At 41.7% G+C, this 20,388-nt stretch overlaps 1 protein-coding gene across 4 annotated transcripts in view; it reads left to right on the top strand.

Annotated features, from left to right (window-relative positions):
* The window catches only part of homer1b (homer scaffold protein 1b), a 145,476-nt gene that overhangs the window by 88,267 nt on the left and 36,821 nt on the right, over positions 1 to 20,388 (top strand). For 3 of the 4 annotated variants that reach the window (XM_029722228.1, XM_029722229.1, XM_029722226.1), the window contains 2 exons: positions 18,278 to 18,434; positions 18,573 to 18,683. In XM_029722228.1, the coding sequence (XP_029578088.1) occupies positions 18,278 to 18,434; positions 18,573 to 18,683 (268 nt within the window). Of the gene's footprint in view, positions 1 to 1,492; positions 1,502 to 18,277; positions 18,435 to 18,572; positions 18,684 to 20,388 lie in introns of all 4 variants that reach the window. The other variant, XM_029722230.1, reaches the window with a different exon arrangement.

Here is a 20,388-nt window from a genome sequence, read left to right as displayed (position 1 = left end):
ACTGTATTTTATACCATCTATTGCATCTTGCCTATCATCTTTCATTGCTCATCCATATATTTGAATTCTTATTCCATTCCTTTACTTAGATTTGTATGTGTTAGGTAGATGTTGTGGAATTGTTAGATTACATGTTAGATATTGCTGCACTGTTGGAACTAGAAGCACAAGCATTTCACTACACTCGCAATAACATCTGATAACCATGTGTATGTGACCAATAAGATTTGATTTGGTTTGGCCAAAAAATACATCCTTGTGACTGTTAAATTAAAATATGGTATATTTGTGATGCCAGCTGTCCTTATTTGTTACCTAAACCTGCAACCCTCCTTTCTACCAAGGAATTTAGGAATCCTCTGAGCTGGAGCTCGTGTAGTCCAAAAGAGAGTTGTGGAGATCAGAATGAAAGTTTTTCTGTTCAGTCTTCCTTCTCCACCCTCCCTCTCACTCAGATTAAATAAACAAAGTAAAGTATGATGGGGAGTAAGGGGGTGAATGGGTGAGTTGATGAGTGAGGGGAAGCGAACGATAATTATGTACTCACAAGGGGCACTGGTGAGCAGCAACATGTGAATACGTGTTTTCTCGGTGCTCCTATCTAGGGCAAACTATTTATTATTAATACTTCACCAACACCTCCCCTACCATATTAATTTTGTAACCTTTAATTAGGAATCAAACCCAATTCACTAATTTGGCAATTTTTCCTGACATTTTTGGCCTTTTCATCATAAAATGTTGAAAAAACAACAGCCACGAGTCACAAAAGAGCAGGCCTCTGCTAAAGCCTCGGGCTCACCGGACACTGACATGGACTCTGACCCCTCCGACCTAGCTAAGATAATGTTGGTTATCATTAAGTCTGAACAGACTGTGCTGGCTAAGGTGGAGTCACTATCCACTGACCTATCCGCACAAATAGCAACACTCGCCAATGAGGTCAACACAAAGATCAACTCCGTTAAAGAAGATTTGGCAAAACAGGACACACGTCTTTATAGCCTGGAGGGTGGCGCAAATACTTACTCCGACAAAGTGGTGACAATGGAAGGGCAAGTCACACGGCTATCATCAGATGTTGTCAAACTTTCTTCCAAGGTCAAGGACCTTGAGAACAGACAGCACCGGGGGAACGGTCGCCTTTTCCGCGTGAGAGAGGGACTCAAGACCGTTGGCAGATTGCGGCCTAGCCTGTTCGTATCTAAATGGCTACAGGAAATCCTAGGCCTCGATTACGCCCACACCCTTGACCGTGCGCACAGAAGCCTACAGTCCGCACCGAAGAATGGGGAGTCGCCCAGACCCATCATAGTCAAATTCCACTACTTTCAGGAGAAGGATGGTGTCTTTCGTAAGGCATCACGAACAGCTCCCATCACCCACAAAGAGGTCAGCCTTCAACGAGGTGAGGGGGCTCCTAGATCGGGAGTCCAAGTTCGGCATTCTCTACCCAGCAGTGCTAAAGATCAATACTCCCTCCGGCGAGCAGAAGACATTCGTTGGACCCACCCAGGGCCAAAGAATACATCGTTGCGCACCTACATCCATCCACAGGACAGACAGTATATGACTAGCTAGCCTTTGTAGGCCCATCCTTTGCCCCTGGCCCTAATACACTAGCCATTCTAACGCGACTAGGTACCACCTAACTAGTGAACTCATCTCTTGATGAGAGACGTGCCTCCACCCTGCCAAAAAGGACAATTATTCTTCCAGTAACTTAACGTTATAAACAAGGATGGTATGTATATGGTGACATGTTTTCACAACGACAATATAGTATTTTGTTGACATGGCAAAATTAGCTTTTACCAACTAGCTGCGGCTGGACAGCCTAGATGGCGCAGTACTAATTAGTCTAGTCGCTACCTAAGACTAGCCACTGAGCTTTATATGTCCATGCCTTAATAGGATACCCTACCAGTATACTGTGGGCATGTTTAACCTCTCTGGGCTAGTGGGACGTCACCGTGGCGCGAAATACAAAAACATAAAAAATGCAATAATTTCAATTTTTCAAACATACGACTATTTTACACCATTTTAAAGATAAGACTCTCGTTAATCTAACCACATTGTCCGATTTCAAAAAGGCTTTACAGCGAAAGCAAAACATTAGATTATGTTAGGAGAGTACATAGCCCAAAATAATCACACAGCCATTTTCCAAGCAAACATATATGTCACAGAAACCCAAAACACAGCTAAATGAAGCACTAACCTTTGATGATCTTCATCAGATGACACTCCTAGGACATTATGTTATACAATACATGCATGTTTTGTTCAATCAAGTTCATATTTATATCAAAAAACTGCTTTTTACATTGGCGTGTGATGTTCAGAAAATATATCCCCACCGAAAACTTCCGGTGAATTTACTAAATTGCTCATCATAAACGTTGACAAAATACATAAATTATTTTAAGAATTATAGATACAGAACTCCTTTATGCAATCGCTCTGTCAGATTTTAAAATAGCTTTTCGGCGAAAGCACATTTTGCAATATTCTGAGTACATAGCTCAGCCATCATGGCTAGCTATTTTGACACCCGCCAACTTTGGCGCACACTAAACTCAGAATTAGTATTAGAAAAATGGTATTACCTTTGCTGATCTTCGTCAGAATGCACTCCCAGGACTGCTACTTCCACAAGAAATGTTGTTTTTGTTCCAAATAATCCATAGTTATGTCCAAACACCGTTTTGTTTGTGTGTTCAGGTCACTATCCAAAGGGTAACGCGCGAGCGCATTTCGAGACAAAGAAATTCAAAATGTTCCATTACTGTACTTAGAAGCATGTTAAACGCTGTTTAAAATCAATTTTTATGGTATTTTTCTCGTAAAATAGCGATAATATTCCAACCGAATGAATGAACAATAGTGTATTCATTCAAAGAGGAAAAGAAAAAACAGCGTGGTCTCGTGAACATGCATATCCAATCTCTTAGTCACCAGGCAGACCACTGAGAAACTGAGCTCCTATTATCTGTCCAGTGACAGGAGAATGCTTAAACCACTTTCTGAAGGCTGTTGACAGCCAATGGAATCCTTAGGAAGTGCAACATCACCCCACAGACACTGTAGTTTTGATAGAGAATCAAAAGAAGAACTACAATTCTCAGACTTTCCACTTCCTGCTTGGATTTTTCTCAGGTTTTGCCTGCCATATGAGTTCTGTTATACTCACAGACAGCATATTTCCTTCATTAAAATGCAAATCATTTTATAACATTTTTGACATGTGTTTTTCTGGATTTTTTTGTTGTTATTCTGTCTCTCACTGTTCAAATAAACCTACCATTGAAATTATAGACTGATCATTTCTTTGAAAGTGGGCAAACGTACAAAATCAGCAGGGGATCAAATACTTTTTTCCCCCCACTGTAGTTGTTATTTTCTATGGTAGAGTAGGTCAGGGCGTGACAGGGGGTGTTTGTCTATGTTTTGTATTTCTATGTTCAGTTTCTAGTTTTGTATTTCTATGTTGGTTTTGTTTGGTATGATCTCCAATTAGAGGCTGCTGGTTGTCGTTGTCTCTAATTGGAGGTCATATTTAAACTGATGTTTGTCCCACCTGTTTTTGTGGGTGATTATTTGTGAGTAGTGTTTGGTTCTCCTCTGCGTCACGGTTTGTTGTTTTTGTAAATTTCAGTTATTTGATGTTTTGCATAGTTTCACGGATTAAATAAATATGTGGAACGAAACACACGGTGCACTTTTGACAGCCGTGACACTCTCACTGTTCAAATAAACCTACCATTAAAATTATGACCATTTCTTTGTCAGTGGGCAAATGTACAAAATCAGCAGAGGATCAAATACTTTTTTCCCTCACTGTAGCATTCCAGTTCTGGTATAGGAATGGAATGGTGTTTTTTTATGACCTATTTGTTGATAACACATTAGTCTCATTTGATACTGAGGGTTGACCATAATATTCCCACTTTTTTAGGTACCTGCAAACTCGCAGCTTTGCTAAAAAAACATTTCCCTTCATTTCCACTCAAGCCAGCTCAGTGTCCAGTCGAGAGGTGCTTAGAGCTTAAGCCGCATCTGAAGGGCTCAGTCTCCAGATAATACGACATAATTCAGAATATTAATCCGCCTTCCTGAACAAATACAACATTTGCATGGGAGCAAGACATGGGTGGCGAGCTACCCGATTATACATGGCAACACAGTATTAAGCGTATCCACACCTCGTCATTTTCCAGAAGGCATGGGTTCATTCAGTTCAGTTTTTCAAATGACAGATTGGCAAAAATATATCCAAATATTGACCCCAGGTGTTTTGCAATGCCACCATAGTCCAGCAACTGTGGGACACATGTTTTGCTCATGCCAATCTTTGAGTGGCTTATGGGACCCCATTTTTGAGGCATTCTCACATATTTGTAGTACAACTATTAGCCCCAACCCGTACACCACACATCTGCCTCGCTGCTACCTCACCACACATTTGCCTCGCTGCTAGCTCACCGCCTTGTCCTCTTTCATTGGAAGTCTGCAAAGCCGCCTTTCTTTATGAAATTGGTTAAGGAGGTTGTGTCATCTCTGCCTCTGGAAAAGATTAAGTACACTGCGCATGGGTCCTGATAAAAGTTCTAGTACTGTTTATATTTTTGTCCTATTTACTTTTCTGTGTTATCCTTGTATGATGCCTTGGGTGGGGTGGATGGATTGGAGGGAGGATGGGCGGGTGGATGGATGGATGGATGGATGGGGGAATGAGGGGTTGGGGTTGTTCTGAAAATCTATAAATAAAGTAAAATAAAATAAAAATGTAATCACCAATTGTGGATGAAGAACAGGGCAGGCCATTCACAGTATTGATCTGCAATAAAATGGCCCTACATTTCAAGCAAAAAACAACATCAGCAAAGTACTCACCATGTAAGCACAAGCTGACATTAATCCACTATCTTTGACTACTGTCATATGTGACCGACCACCTTGATTCGGTCTTATGTAGCAAAATTTGAAATTGTGTTTTTTACTTTGGATAAAAGTAGAGACTCAGAGCTAGAACATGGTATATCATACGCTACAGTTGAGGAACAATGGGAAAGTAATTATGCTTTGAAAGTTGATAAACTTGTAACCCCACTTTCGATAAAATGGACCTTGAATATTTTGGTACACCTACTGGAAAGCTCTTCTTTGTCTACACCCATTCAGCATCGTTCACACCCTCTTAAACCTCAAGCCAGCAAGCTAACATTCGCTAGCTAGCGAACTGTACACTTTAACTTCCAATGAAATTATTTTCTGACAAAATTAGAAACGTATAGTATCTGAAAATGTAGCTAGACTCTTACCTGTATATTTGGATGAACGTTTCATGGCAGACTGGAACTATTCAACTCGTTTTGTTTGTAGCTACATCTTATTTGGGAAGCATTGTGTCAAGTCACTCCGGTTCACACTGACTGTGGTGTGTACAGAAAGTAGCCCATCACTTTTTCCAACCGATCTGTCGAATGCGCCTGCTAAATTCAGGGCATCAATGTTGTTGAGAAAAGTAGTAACATTTTTGTAGTTCTCAATGGCTAACGATATATTTTTCAAAAACGGCGTGGAGAAAGGGCTATCAACACAAACTGAGCAGCTCACATTATAAACAGAAGAATCCTAAATGGCAGACCAATCCAAACTCGTCTCCCGGCATGTCCAGGCCATCCATTATCTCAGCCAGCTGAGATAGCTGTAAAGCTAGCTGTAAAGTGGCTTTTTATGTGGCTAAACCAACTAGGCTCGTAATTTAACATTTTCATTTGTACTTACGGATGGAATACAAATTTGTTTTTAAGGCGCATGTTCTAGAAGACATTTCTGCCCCAAAAAACACATTTTGATAAAATACCTCTCCTGTGAAGTAGTGACGTGCGACATACACCTAGTTTCCTGAAACGAGTCACATATCACACTTACAGTGCATTCGGAAAGTTTTCAGACCCCTTCCCTTTTTCCACATTTTGTTATGGTAGAGCCTTATTCTAAGATTGATTCATTTAATAGTTTTCCTCATCAATCTATCCACAATACCACATAATGACAAAGCGAAAACAGGTGTTTAGAAATATTTGTACATTTATTCTTAATAAAAAACAGAAATACCTTATTTACATAAGTATTCAGACGCTTTGCTATGAGACTTGAAATTGAGCTCAGGTGCATCCTGTTTCCATTGATCATCCTTGAGATGCTTCTACAAGTTGGTTGTAGTACACCTGTGGTAAATTCAATTGACTGAACATGATTTGGAAAGAAACATGCCTGTCCATATAAGATCCCACAGTTGTCATGAGGTCGAAGGCCATGAGGTCGAAGGAATTGTCTGTAAAGCTCCGAGACAGGATTATGTCAAGGCACAGATCTGGGGAAGGGTACCAAAACAATTCTGAAGCATTGAAGGTCCCCAAGAACACAGTGGCCTCCATCATTCTTAAATGGAAGACGTTTGGAACCACCAAGACTCTTCTTAGAGCTGGCCGCCTGGCCAAACTGAGCAATCGGGGGAGAAGGGCCTTGGTCAGGGAGATGAAAAAGAACCTGATGGTCAGTCTGACAGAGCTCCAGAGTTCCTCTGTTGAGATGAGAGAACCTTCCAGAAGGACAACCAACTCTACAGCACTCCACCAATCAGGCCTTTATGGTAGAGTGGCCAGACGGAAGACACTTATCAGCAGCAGGGACTGGGAGACTAGTCCGGATTGAGGGAAAGTACAGAGAGATCTTTGATGAAAACCTGCTCCAGAGCACTCAGGACCTCAGGCTGGGTCAAAGGTTCACCTTCCAACAGGAGAACAACCGCAGGAGTGGCTTTGGGACAAGTCTCTGAATGTCCTTGAGTGGCCCAGCCAGAGCCCGTACTTGAACTCAATCGAACATCTCTGGAGAGACCTGAAAATAGATGTGCTGCAACGCTCCCCCTCCAACCTGACAGAGCTTGATAGGATTTGCAGAGAAGAATGGGAGAAACTCCCCAAATACAGGCGTACCCAAGAAGACTCAAGACTGTAATTGCTTCCAAAGTACTGAGTAAAGGGTTTGAAATCTTATGTAAATGTGATATTTCAATTTTCTTAAACACATATTTATTAGTTCCAAATAGGGCAATCAACAATTTCAGAAATACTTTTCCCACCATACATACCCCCCCAACCCAAAGAGACAAAAACATAACGAACATAAAATCACAGAAAAAAAAAAATGAAGCCATCACATTTTCAATAATAAAAACACATAAAAAGTATAATATACATTTGCAGATAATGCAGATTACGCATCAACTATAGCCAATATTCACCTAAAAAATAGAGAATATACAGATTTACAATTCGAAAGCTTCTACAATATCACTGTTTTGCTAAAACTCACAAAACAGATCCGAGATATCATGAAACTCTGGGGCTTTCTTTTTCAATACATAAGTCAATTTTTTTAAGAGCCAGTCTTGACGTTAATTATTTTAACCAATGACCAAGTGAGGGGGAACTGACATACTTCCAGTGGAGAGCAATTTAACATCTAGCTTGTAATAGACAGAGGTCAACAATTTTCTTCTCGTATGTAAAGAGATATTCTCTGGGAAAAGATTTAGGATGCAAAGTTTAGGGATTAGTGGTATTGGGTTAGAGGTAATCTCAGAGATATAGCGCAGGACTGATCTCCAAAACATTTGTATCTCAGCACATTGATACAAGGTGCCTAAATGTGTGTTACATGTAACACACAGGTCTGAGATATTAGGGTCAAATTTGTGGATCATCCACAGGGGTGATTGATATATGTGACCGACCGGCTCAAATCGGTCTTATGTAGCAACATTTGAAATTATGTTTTTTTACAGTGGATAAAAGTAGAGACTCAGAGCTACAAAATGTTATATCATATACTACAGTTGAGCAACAATGGGAAAGTAATTTTGCTTTGAAAGTTGATAAACTTGTAAACTCACTTTTGAGAAAATGTTCTTTGAATCTTTTGGTACTACTACTGTAGAGCTCTCCCTTGTCGACACCCATTCAGCCTCGTTCACACCCTCTTAAGCTTTAGCCCCACCCATCTCTTTAAGGGTTGATCCGAGCATTCTGTACTAACAACTGAAGTCAAGCACCCAAGCTAACTTGCTAGCTACTTCCAGACACAAATGACAGAACAGAACAATTGTATTGCAACAATCTCAGGCGGGTGTTTATTGTCTGTATCTGAGCTCTAGAGCATATCATACCCCAGTCCTCTGCTGAAATATCTTCCTGCATATCTTGAATCCACTGAAGTCTCTTACTATCAGAGTTGTCTTTATGAGTAGCTACCATTTTCCCATGTAATAACGTCATTTGACCTCTCCCATAACACATATTACAGGGATGCAACTAGTCACCTTTTGGCGAAAGTCACTGCTTTGAATCCAAAATAGGTGACCTATGTGATTTGTGTAGATCCGATGAGAAAGGTTTGGGAGGGGAGGGGGCTTTGGAGCAATACTGGCTGTATCCAAGGCTCAGCCAATCATTCACATAACAACAGAATGTAGCGCAGCACGTGACTAAAGAGAGAACCAACTGAAGAGAGAACCAACTTGCTAGTTACAGCATTAGCGCGCTCTGGAAAGACAGCGGAGAGTGGAAAGGCAGCTTGCCAGTTAACTTACAGCAGAGCTTCTCCTGAATGATAACGAAGAGGTAACGTTAGGTGAGAAGCCTGACCACGGAGACGGGGGTGAGAAGGTGATGATGCGTACTTCATGAGCTGTACCCGAAAAACAACTGGCATTTGGAAAGTTTGATGTGAGGGAGAAAGTGTTATGGAACAAGTATTGTTAGCATGGTTAAGAATCTTGCTAGCTGGATCGAATTCTCCATTAGCTAGCCAGAGAAATGTTGAGCAACATTAGCCAATTTATCTGATCAGATTATTGACTTTATGAAAATTAGCTGGCTAATAAAGTCAGACAGCTAACATTAGCTAGCTAACATTACAACATCGGATGAGCTAACATTAGTAACCTAACCAATTCGCTGCAGTATTAACTGGTATACGACTCCTTGCCGTTCCACAAGTTATAACGCGTTAGTTGCTTACTGGACCCTGGCAATATGTGTGAAATGTTAACTAGTTATCTAGCTAACGAACTAACCACTATCTGTTAATTAATGTTTTCCCTCTACAGTATGTGGTTAATTTTCAGAATGAGAGAATTAGGTGAAAAAGAGTCATTGCTTGTTAAACAAGTGGATTCAGGGATGAAGTGTACTGTAGCTGGAGATGGGCCTGGCTTAAGCTGGATGCCACTCTATAGAGGTGAAAGGAACACCACACACTCCCTCTTTCTCACTTTTTCAATACATTGGATGAAAAGGGGTATGCTAGGTGTACTCTCTGCCTGAAAGAGATCAATTATGCCAACAAACAGTATCATGCTCTGCTGGCACATTGTAGAACAGATGTCCACAGGCAGAAAGTGTACAATGTAATAATGTGCAGTGTAGCCCAAAGATATTGCTTTTGTTGTGTTGAATTTGACAGTAACACTTGTGTGTCAGTGAGGGGGGATTATAAAATGTTTTACTCAGTAAACATTATTTTTGCACACATGTAGCCTTGTGCACTTGATCGATGTCTGCTATAGTGGCCACTATAATAGAGCAAAAATAGAATGCCTGTTTGTTTCATTCTATTTCTACTTTAAGACACTCTATTATAAAGGCTGTCATGGCTAACTGCAATATTAGTGTATTGTTTTTTCTCAAGAGTGTCATTTGCTGTAAAGTCTAGGCAACAAATAACAGTGTCACGATCGTCGTAAGAACTGGACCAAGGTGCAGCGTACGTAGTGTTCCACATCTTTATTATAAAGTGAAACTTCAGCAAATACAAAACAATAAACGAACAAACGAAACGTGAAGCAAGTGAAGTGCTCACAGGCAACTACACAAAAACAAACAAAGATCCCACAAACACAGTGGGGAAATGTCTACCTAAATATGATCCCCAATCAGAGACAATGATAAATGGCTGCCTCTGATTGGGAACCATACCAGGCCAACATAGAAATAAAACAACCTAGATTACCCACCCTAGTCACACCCCGACCTAACCAACATAGAGAATAAAAGGCTCTCTATGGTGAGGGCATGACAGTACCCCCCCCAAAGGTGCGAACTCCGGCCGCAAAACCTGACTCTATAGGGGAGGGTCCGGGTGGGCATCTAGCGTCGGTGGCGGCTCCGGTGTGGAGTGAAGGAAGGCTCCGGCCATGGAGCTGAGTTGGCCGCCGTGCCTGGACTGGGCACCGGCGCAAAGGAAGGCTCCGGCCTTGGAGCGGGACTGGACGCCGTGCCTGGACTGGGCACCGGCACAGAGGAAGGCTCCTGCCATGGAGTGTCGTAGGAGATTCCGGACTTTGGACCGTCGTAGGAGGTTCCGGACTGTGGACCGTTGTAGGAGGTTCCGGACTGTGGACCGTCGTAGGAGGTTCCAGACTGTGGACCGTCGTAGGAGGTTCCAGACTGTGGACCGTCGTAGGAGGTTCCGGACCGTGAACTGTTGCCGGAAGCTCTGGACTGTGAACCGTCGCCGGAAGCTCTGGACTGTTGATGCGCACTGGAGGCCTAGTGCGTGGAGCAGACACAGGACATGCCGGACTGGGGAGGCGCCCTGGAGGCCTGATGCATGGGACCGGCACAGGTTGCACCGGACTGGTGACATGCTCTTCAGGGCGAGGAGTTGGCACAGGACGTACTGGGCTGTGGAGGCACACTGGAGACCTGGTGCGTAGGGCCGGCACAAATCGTACCGGAACTATGACACACTTCGCACGGTGAGTGCAGGGAGCTGGCACAGGACGTACTGGGCTGTGGAGGCGCACTGGAGACCTGGTGCGTAGAGCCGGCACACATGGTACCGGACAAATGATACGCTCCTCAAGGCAAGTGTGGAGAGCTGGCACAGGACTTACAGGGCTGTGGAGGCATACTGGAGACCTGGTGCGTGGAGCCGGCACAGTTTTTACCAGACTGCTAGCACTCTCCTCAGGGCGAGTACGGAGAGCTGACTCAGGTGGCATCAAACAGATAACACGCTCCTTTGGGGTGAATGTCGTGCATCATACACCAACACAACAACTCTCTCATTTCTCTCTCCTCCAATTTCTCCATCAACTCATTGACGGTCTCTGACTCTCTCCGTACACTCTCCCTCTTCTCCCAGATTGGCTCTGGTTCGCTCCTCGGCTCCGCCGACCACCCCGTGTGTCCCCCCCAACATTTTTTTGGGGGGGGGGCTGTCCTTTGGGCTTTCCTTGTGGCCGCGAACCCCGGCGTCGTCGCTGTCCTCCCTTCTCTCCTTGCATCTGCCGCTAAGGAAGGCGATCCTGACCTGCCAGGATTTCCTCCCAAGTGTAGGATCCCTTCCCATCCAAAATCTCTTCCCAAGTCCAGGATACTCTCTCCTCCTGGGCACGCTGCTTGGTCCTGTTGTGATGGGATCTTCTGTCACGATCGTCGTAAGAACTGGACTAAGGCGCAGCGTATGTAGCGTTCCACATCTTTATTATAAAGTGAAACTTCAGCAAATACAAAACAATAAACGAACAAACGAAACGTGAAGCAAGTGAAGTGCTCACAGGCAGCTACACAAAAGCAAACCAAGATCCCACAAAACACAGTGGGGAAATGGCTGCCTAAATATGATCCCCAATCAGAGACAATGATAAACGGCTGCCTCTGATTGGGGACCATACCAGGCCAACATAGAAATAAAACAACCTAGACTACCTACCCTAGTCACACCCCGACCTAACCAACATAGAGAATAAAAGGCTCTCTATGGTCAGGGCGTGACAAGCAGGAACTAAATTAACTCCAAACTCTGCTAAACGAGATCTCTGAATATCTTAAATTCACCATGCAGACTGATGAGAGAAAAATAAACTACCTGGACTTACGGATCCTGAAAGAGAATGATGCATTACATACAGACTTATACACAAAGCCCACAGACCGCAAGACCCTGCTATGTGGAGATAGTATGCATCCTCAAGAATGGTCTACCATATAGCCAGTTATACAGGGTCAAGCTAATCTGTGGCCACCAATCAGATTTTGATAGCAATGCTAAGAAAATGACAGATAAATTAAAAATGAGAGGCTACAAATCCAAAAAACTCTTGATGTTGCAATGAGGAAAATATCTCAAAAACCAAGAGAGGAATTGCTGAAAACTAAACCAAAGAAGAAAAACAATGCATCAGTCTTTTGCACTAAGTACACAAAGTGTTCAGAGAAAATGAATACAATCCTGAAAAAGCACTGGCATATTCTGCATTCAGACAAACAAATTGCACACCTCTTCAAATAACCCCCACTGGTGGTCTATAACTGTGGTTGCAATATTGGGGATAGCTTAGTGAGATTTGACCTTCCCCCTGAGCCCACTCAGACTCTCTTGACACCCATTCCAAATGGGAACTACAAATGTGGCTCATGCGCACAGTGCAATAGCACTACAAAAACATCCTGCTTCAGACACCCGCATACAGGTTGAAAAATCCCTGTCAGGGGTATCATCTCATGCAAGACAAAGGGAGTAATCTATCTCATCACCTGTTCATGTGGGAAAGCCTACATAGGATAAACAAAAATACAATTAAAACACTGCATAGCTGAACACCGCAGCTCAATCAGGTGTAAGAACACTGACTATCCAGTAGCAGCTCACCATCCCATCTCCTCCCTCAAATACACAGGCATTGAGCATGTTGCTCTACCAAGGAGAGGAGGTAACATCGAGAACCTACTACTACAGAGGGAGGCTTACTGGATATCCTATTTAAAAACATTGACCCCTAGTGATCTGAATATTGACATCTCAGGCCCTTATGAACAATTATATTTTCTATGAACAAGTTTTATAAGTGAATATATTCTTTCTACAGCTTATCCATGTACACCCAATATGTTCCCCCTGTTGATGACATGCCTAGTTAAATAAAGTTAAAATAAAATAAAAATGATGCTTATTATGCATTATGGTTGAACCAAAAGATTCCATGTAACAAAACAATTATGAAATTAGAAACAATGAAATATATATGTGAAATGTAATTAAACAATAATGTATGTTGATGCTAATCTTATGCTAATACTAATGATAACAATAGCCTAATATATTCAATATGCTGTAAACTATTGTCTTTTAACAGTTCCACTCAATTAATTGTAATCAACCTAATAATTAAGACACACCCCTCACTATTGTCATTGGTTGCACTAATTGCACTGTTTTGTCTACAGAACCTGGTTCAAGCATTCATGACATTACCCTGAAGAAGGCACATTGATGCCGACACGTTGGTGGTTTAACCAATAAATTACTGGGAGTTTATACATAGAGTGTGCGACTCTCTTTGATTTTATAGCTTAAAGTTTATAAACCCAAAAAACAGGATACGTGAGAAAAAGAGATACCATTGAATATGTGCTACGTCGTTACCCAAAGTCCCTTTGCACATAATGTTGATGTCAGGCTTGCACGTGAGTGTCAATCATTTTAGCCCAAGGATATGATCGAAACTTAAGTCTTCATATAAAGTCCTCCGGATGCTACTCGGTGGTGCAGGATGAATGAATAAGGCCCCGCTATCTAAAGGCTGGTTCACTGGCTAAATAAGTGAGGTAACGTTAGTCATTTCAAGTCCGTTGACATGGAGCTAAACATCTTCGCTGGCATTTTACAGTATTTTATGTAATCCAATGGAAGAGAATTATCAGCATAACAAAAATAAACTTAAACATGACATCAACGTTCAGTGAACAGCTATCTCGCCTGTCATATAGAAGAAACTGAGCTAACTGATGTGCACATACAGGCTACAAATAATATAAGGAAACTTTGAGTGGGCTAGCTCACCATATTATTCACTTTACTGTTATGCTAGCTGTACCACAGTAGCAGCTAGTAAATTAGCTAATGTTCGTTAGCTTGCCAACAGTCACATAATCCAAGGTGGTTTAATTCTCCGTACTCCAGAATGGTGCTAAACTTCACAGAGGAAACATGACTAGGAAGAAGATTCACATTGTATGCCACGGATGAACGCCTCGGCTTGAGAGGGAGATTCAAACTTGTGTGACCGTCCATTGTAAGTCAGACATAGTTTAGCTGGGAAGGCAATTCCATAGGCAATGTTGAGGGACATGAGCTGGCGTTTGACCCCGTCATAGCCTTTTCTTTTTTTGGTGCAGGTCTGCGGTAAGGTCAGGGAAGAACATTATCTCTTGGTCCCCGTACATCACCTTTCCCTTAGCCCTGGCTTTCCACATCACTCTGACTTTGTCTTGAAAGTTGAGAAACTTCATGATAAGGACTCGAGGAGAGGGGTGGTTTCTCGGGCCAGTAGGAGCCGGAAGCCGATGGGCTCTTTCAATGTACAGGGGGTCCGGAAAGTTGTCCGGCCCCAATGCCTCGGGAAGCCATCTCTCAAGTAGGCTTGAAGGTCACATTTAACCTCACTAATCCTCGTTAGGACACCTTTGACTTTGGTGGAAAAGTCGGCCCTCATGGCAGAGATTGCTTCCAAAGCCCCTTGGTTCTGGTTTAAGCCGTCGACATCGTTGGTAGTCATGTCGGACTCGTGGTGTCAGGAGCATGCAGGGCTAACTGGGTTAGTAGAGCTGGCTGAATTAGCAGGGCTAACTGGCCTAGCCTGGACCACGTTGTTGATGCGAGATGTTCTTCTTGTTTTAGGAGAACTATGTTTAAGTCAATTCATAATGGATGTAGATGCGCCTGAAATTGTCCAAGAAAATACTGTTTGTGTTACAAGGATTTAAAATAAGAGATTAAAATAATTTAAAAGAAGTTTAGCCGAAATGATCAAGAGAACAGTAAAACCACTTCCGCTCAGTTCAACGCCATAACCACCCACTTGGCACTTTCAATGATGTTTGGACTACTGATGTTTTCATCATCTGATTATCATCTGGGTATTTTTTTTTGTTATAAAAAGAAGCTGTTACTGCACTCCACAATGAACAATTTGTTGAACACATTAATTTTTTGTTTTTACATATAGCCTACAGTAACATAAACTAATAAAAATGCTATTGTGTTATTATTTTTATTTTTTTACATATTCTAATGTCAAATCAAATGTTATTTGTCACATTTTTGTATTTATTTAACTTTTATTTAACTAGGCAAGTCAGTTAAGAACAAATTCTTATTTACATTGATGGCTTACCCCGGACAAACCCTAACCCGGACGACACTGGTCCAATTGTGCACCGCCCTATGGGACTCCCAATCACGGCCGGTTGTGATACAGCCTGCAATTGAACCAGGGTCTGTACTGACGCCTCTAGCACTGAGATGCGGTGCCTTAGACCACTGCGCCACTTATAAGCTCTTAACCAACAATGCAGTTCAAGAAATAGAGTTAAGAAAATATTTTCTAAGTAAAAAAATCTAATCAAATCAAAAAGTAACACATGAAAATGACATAACAATAACGAGGCTATATACATGTTACCTAAAACCAAGTGATTCTTTTTTTTGCCCTAGCATATATGAAATGAATTAATTACACTGTTAGAATGTTGTGGTCAGAAAGGAGGGTCCCTTGAGGCCCAGATGTTCTAGTGTTAAATGCCTTGCAGTAAAAATGTTAACAAATCCTTGGTTCTCTATAGAACTTTCAGATCTTGTTATGATGATGAATCAGGCCTTGGCCAAAAATAGAAGAACGGATTGTAGTTGATTGGCAGCTTTTCAGGCAATTGAGAAATACACTGAACAAAAATATAGACGCAACATGTAAAGTGTTAGTTCCATGTTTCATGAGCTGAAATAAAAGATCCCATAAATGTTCCATACGCACATAAAGCTTATTTCTCTAACATTTTGTGCACGAATTTGTTTACATCCCTGTTAGTGAGCATTTCTCCTTTGTCAAGATAATCCATCCACCTGACAGGTGTGGCATATCAAGAAGCTCATTAAACAGAATGATCATTACACAGGTGCATCTTGTGCTGTGGACAATAAAAGGCCACTAAAATGTGCAGTTTTGCCACAACACAATGCCGCTATCTCAAGTTTTGAGGGAGCGTGCAATTGAAATGCTGACTGCAGGAATGTCCACCAGAGCTGTTGCCAGATTATTGAATGTTAATTTCTCTACCATGAGCCACCTTCAACGTCATTTTAGAGAATTTGGCAGTGCGTCCAACCGGCATCACAACCGCAGACCACGTGTATGACGTTGTATGGGCGAGCAGTTTGCTGATTTCAAAGTTGTGAACAGAGTGCCCCATGATGGTGGTGGGGTTATGGTATGGGCAGGCATAAGCCATGGACAATGAACACAATTGCATTTGATCAATGTTGAATGGACAGAGATCCCGTGATGAGATCCTGAGGCCCATTGTAGTACCATCCATCCGCTGACATCACCTCATGTTTCAGCATGATAATGCACAGCCCCATTCCTGGAAGCTGAAAGTGTCGCAGTTCTTCCATGGCCTACATACTCACCAGACATGTCACCCATTGAGCATGTTTGGGATGCACTGGATAGACGTGTACGACAGCTTGTTCCAGTTCCTGTCAATATTCAGCAACTTCGCACAGCCATTGAAGAGGAGTGGGACAACATTCCACAGGCCACAATCAACAGCCTTATCAACTCTATGCGAAGGAAATTTGTTGCGCTGCATGAGGCAAATGGTGGTCACACCAGATACCGACTGGTTTTCTGGTCCACGCTCCTACTTTTTTTTTAAACAGTTGTATATCTGTATTCCCAGTAATGTGAAATCCACAGATTAGCGCCTAATGAACTGATTTAAATTCACTGATTTCCTTATATGAACTGTAACTCAGTAAAATCTTTAAATTGTTGCATGTTACGGTTATATATATGTTTTTAGACTGCTGGTGAGCCGTCAAAATTTTGGAAAACAGTTAATGCACTGTAGCGTGGAAATTAATCTCCCTCCCTGCTTCATCAAGTTGTGTCAGGGTCTAACATCTTTCTTACTGCAGCTTTCTGCTCCCCTAATTGTGGAATCATTGACACATATTTTAATCAGTGTCACGGTTGTCTAAAGGATCGGACCAAAGTGCAGCATGGTTGTAGTTCCACATATTTATTTATTCCGTGAAACGTAGCAATACACAAATAACTTGAATAACAAAAACAACAAACCGTGACGCAGAGAGAAATAAACACTACTCAAAAGATAATCACCCACAAAAACAGGTGGGACAAACCTCAGCTTAAATATGACCTCCAATTAGAGACAATGACAACCAACTGCCTCTAATTAGAGATCATACCAAACAAAACCAACATAGAAAATAACAACTTACTATGGTCAGGACATGACAATCAGACAATTATTTTGGGTGCTATCCCTAAGGCCTGGAAGGCTGCCCATGTGCTCCCTCTCCACAAAGGTGGTGGCCCCTCTGACATGAACTATCTTGCCTAGCAATTAAAACAAATATTTAATCACACTCAGCTTAGATCTTTTCTAGCTTCAAAATGTATTCTAACTGTCCATTAGTCGGGTTTCAGGCCATATCATAGCATTATATCGGCTGCTTCTTTGGTGATAAATGAGACTGTAAATTATGTGGACAAAAGGCAGCATTGTGCTGTCCTTTTCATAGATCTGTTGAAGGCTTTCGACACTGTTGACCATTTATTAATAATTTGTAGACTGTCTGAAATTGGCCTCAGTCAGGCAGCCTGCATTTGGTTTGAAAACTACCTGACAAACAGGACACAATGTGTTTCTTCTGATGAAACGGGACATGGTAGTAGGTGCCAGGTCTCACTGGTTTGTGTCAAGAATGGCAACGCTGCTGGGATTTTCATGCTAAACAGTTTCCCGTGTGCACCAAGAATGGTCCACCACTCAAAGGACATCCAGCCAACTTGACATAACTGTGGGAAGCATTGGAGTCAACATGGGCCAGCATCCCTGTGGAACGCTTTTGACACCTTGTAGAGTCCATGCCCCAATGAGTTGAGGGGGGGTGCAACTCAATATTAGGATGGTGTTCTTAATGTTTGTACACTCAGTGTACAGTACAGTGTACACTTCATGTGTATGTTTGATACAGGGCTCATCTGTAAAAGAGACCTTGGTCTCAGCATGACTAATCTCATCTCCTGATTACAGCGGATCGTCACATAGTATGTTACCTTTTCTTCTGTTATTATGAAGTAATCATGTTAATGTGTCCTCTTTCCCAGCCCCTCCATCAATAAGCACTGGGAGGCAGAGCTATCAGCTCTAAAGGGGAACAATGCTAAGCTAACAGCCGCTCTGCTGGAGTCCACAGCTAACGTCAAACAGTGGAAACAACAACTGGCTGCCTACCAGGAGGAGGCCGAGAGACTACACAAACGGGTGAGGAGGAAGAAGACATGGGAGAGAGATGGGAGATGGGGATGGTGTGTGGAGCATCAATGGTATTTGTTCAGTTTATGTGTGTAACTTATTTCTGATTTATTTTGTCTCTGTGTGTGTGCGTGCATGTGTGTCTAGGTGACTGAGCTAGAGTGCCAGAGCACCCAGACCCCTGTGATCAAATCCCAGAAGACGGAGCTAAACCAGACCATTGAGGAACTGGAAAGCACTCTGAAGGATAAAGAAGAGGTACGTGTGTGACATATTTGGAGACACCTATTTTATTTTATCTTTATTTTAGCAGGGAGTCCCATTGGGACCAAGGCTTATTTTCCAAGGGAGCTCTGCATGAACACAATTTATAACATTTACAACATTCAAACATTAAACATAACGAGAACATACAATACTACAAGCAATTTAAGAAGCAAACACATTCCCTAACAAAGAGGTCCTCAATTAACAACTTGAACTGCCCTAGAGGCACCAGAGCATCAAGGTACAGAGAGCTCTGCATATCATTCCATACATAGGTTGCAAAAAAACTGAATGCAGATTTACCTATAGTGATCATTGTGACATCTAGCATTAGCCATCCCTCTGATCAGGTCTGGTGACTCGTATGTCTGTAAGGTAAGGCGAAAGTTTGCACAAGAGAGCTTTATAAACAAAGAGAGCAGGGCATTGATCTATGAGACTGGAGATGGCCAACCTACTTTCTGATACAGAATGCAGTGATGTGTACTGAACCTATCGCCTGCATTAAAGCTTGGTGCGCTATGACACACTGGGTCCATTGCCTTCAATACAGTGGAAGCTGCATTCATATAGACGATATCACCATAGTGTAAAGCCGGAATGTCGACTGAACAATTTGTTTTCTACTATTTAATGAAAGGCATGCCCTATTCCTATAAAGGAAGCCCATTTTAATTCTTAACTTTTAACTAACCCATCAATATGATTTTTGGAAGATAGCTTGTCGACAATCCAGATACCCAGATATTTATAAGCAGGGAAACGTTAGATGCTATATTCACCAGTTTTTCACATTTGTGTTTTTTCATCAGAAAATATTTACGTGTACCTTCGTCAGTGTGTAAAATATGACTGTTCTCAAATTTGTTTATTAATAGATTTTAGTATTAAAATGGGTTTTGTTGCAAAATGCTATATATTTATTGTTTAGCTGTAATGGAATGTTCGTATCATGTATATTTGACAGTGATATGTGGTTGTCTAACCTAGCGACCTTAAGATGAATGGACTAAGTCACTCTGGATAAGAGCATCTGCTAAATGACTCAAATGATAAATGTAAATATTTTACATACAGATCTCATGTTACTGTATTGATACGCACACACACACGTAACACACACGCATACCGACACAACACACACACACATACACTCAAACACACATACACACACACTTTTACACTCATCATATGCCGATGCTACTCTGTTCTTTATTTTACTACTATTATTATCTATCATGATGCCTAGTCACTTTACCCTGCCTTTATGTACATATCTACCTCAAATACCTCGTACCCCTGCACATTAATCTGGTACTCCCTGTAGTGCCTTCAGAAAGTATGAATACCTCCTGACTTATTCCACATTTTGTTGTGTTACATTCAAAATGTATTGAATGTATTGTTTTTCTCACCCATCTACACACAATAGCCCATAATGACAAAACAAAAACATGTTTTCGAAATGTTTGCAAATGTATTGAACATGAAATACAGAAATTTCTCATTTACATATGTATTCACACCCCGTGAGTCAATACTTTTTAGAAGCACCTTTGGCAGCAATAACAGATGTGAGTCTTTTGGGATAAGTCTCTAAGAGCTTTGCACACCTCAATTGTTCAATATTTGCCCATTTTTCGTTTTAAAATCCTTCAAGTTCTGCCACGTTGATAGTTGATAATTGCTAGACAGC

This window comes from Salmo trutta, chromosome 29 (genome assembly GCF_901001165.1).
Source record: "Salmo trutta chromosome 29, fSalTru1.1, whole genome shotgun sequence".
NCBI classification, from domain to species: domain Eukaryota; kingdom Metazoa; phylum Chordata; class Actinopteri; order Salmoniformes; family Salmonidae; genus Salmo; species Salmo trutta.
Note: the sequence above shows the minus strand (reverse complement) of the source record. Positions and strands in the feature narration are given on the sequence as shown.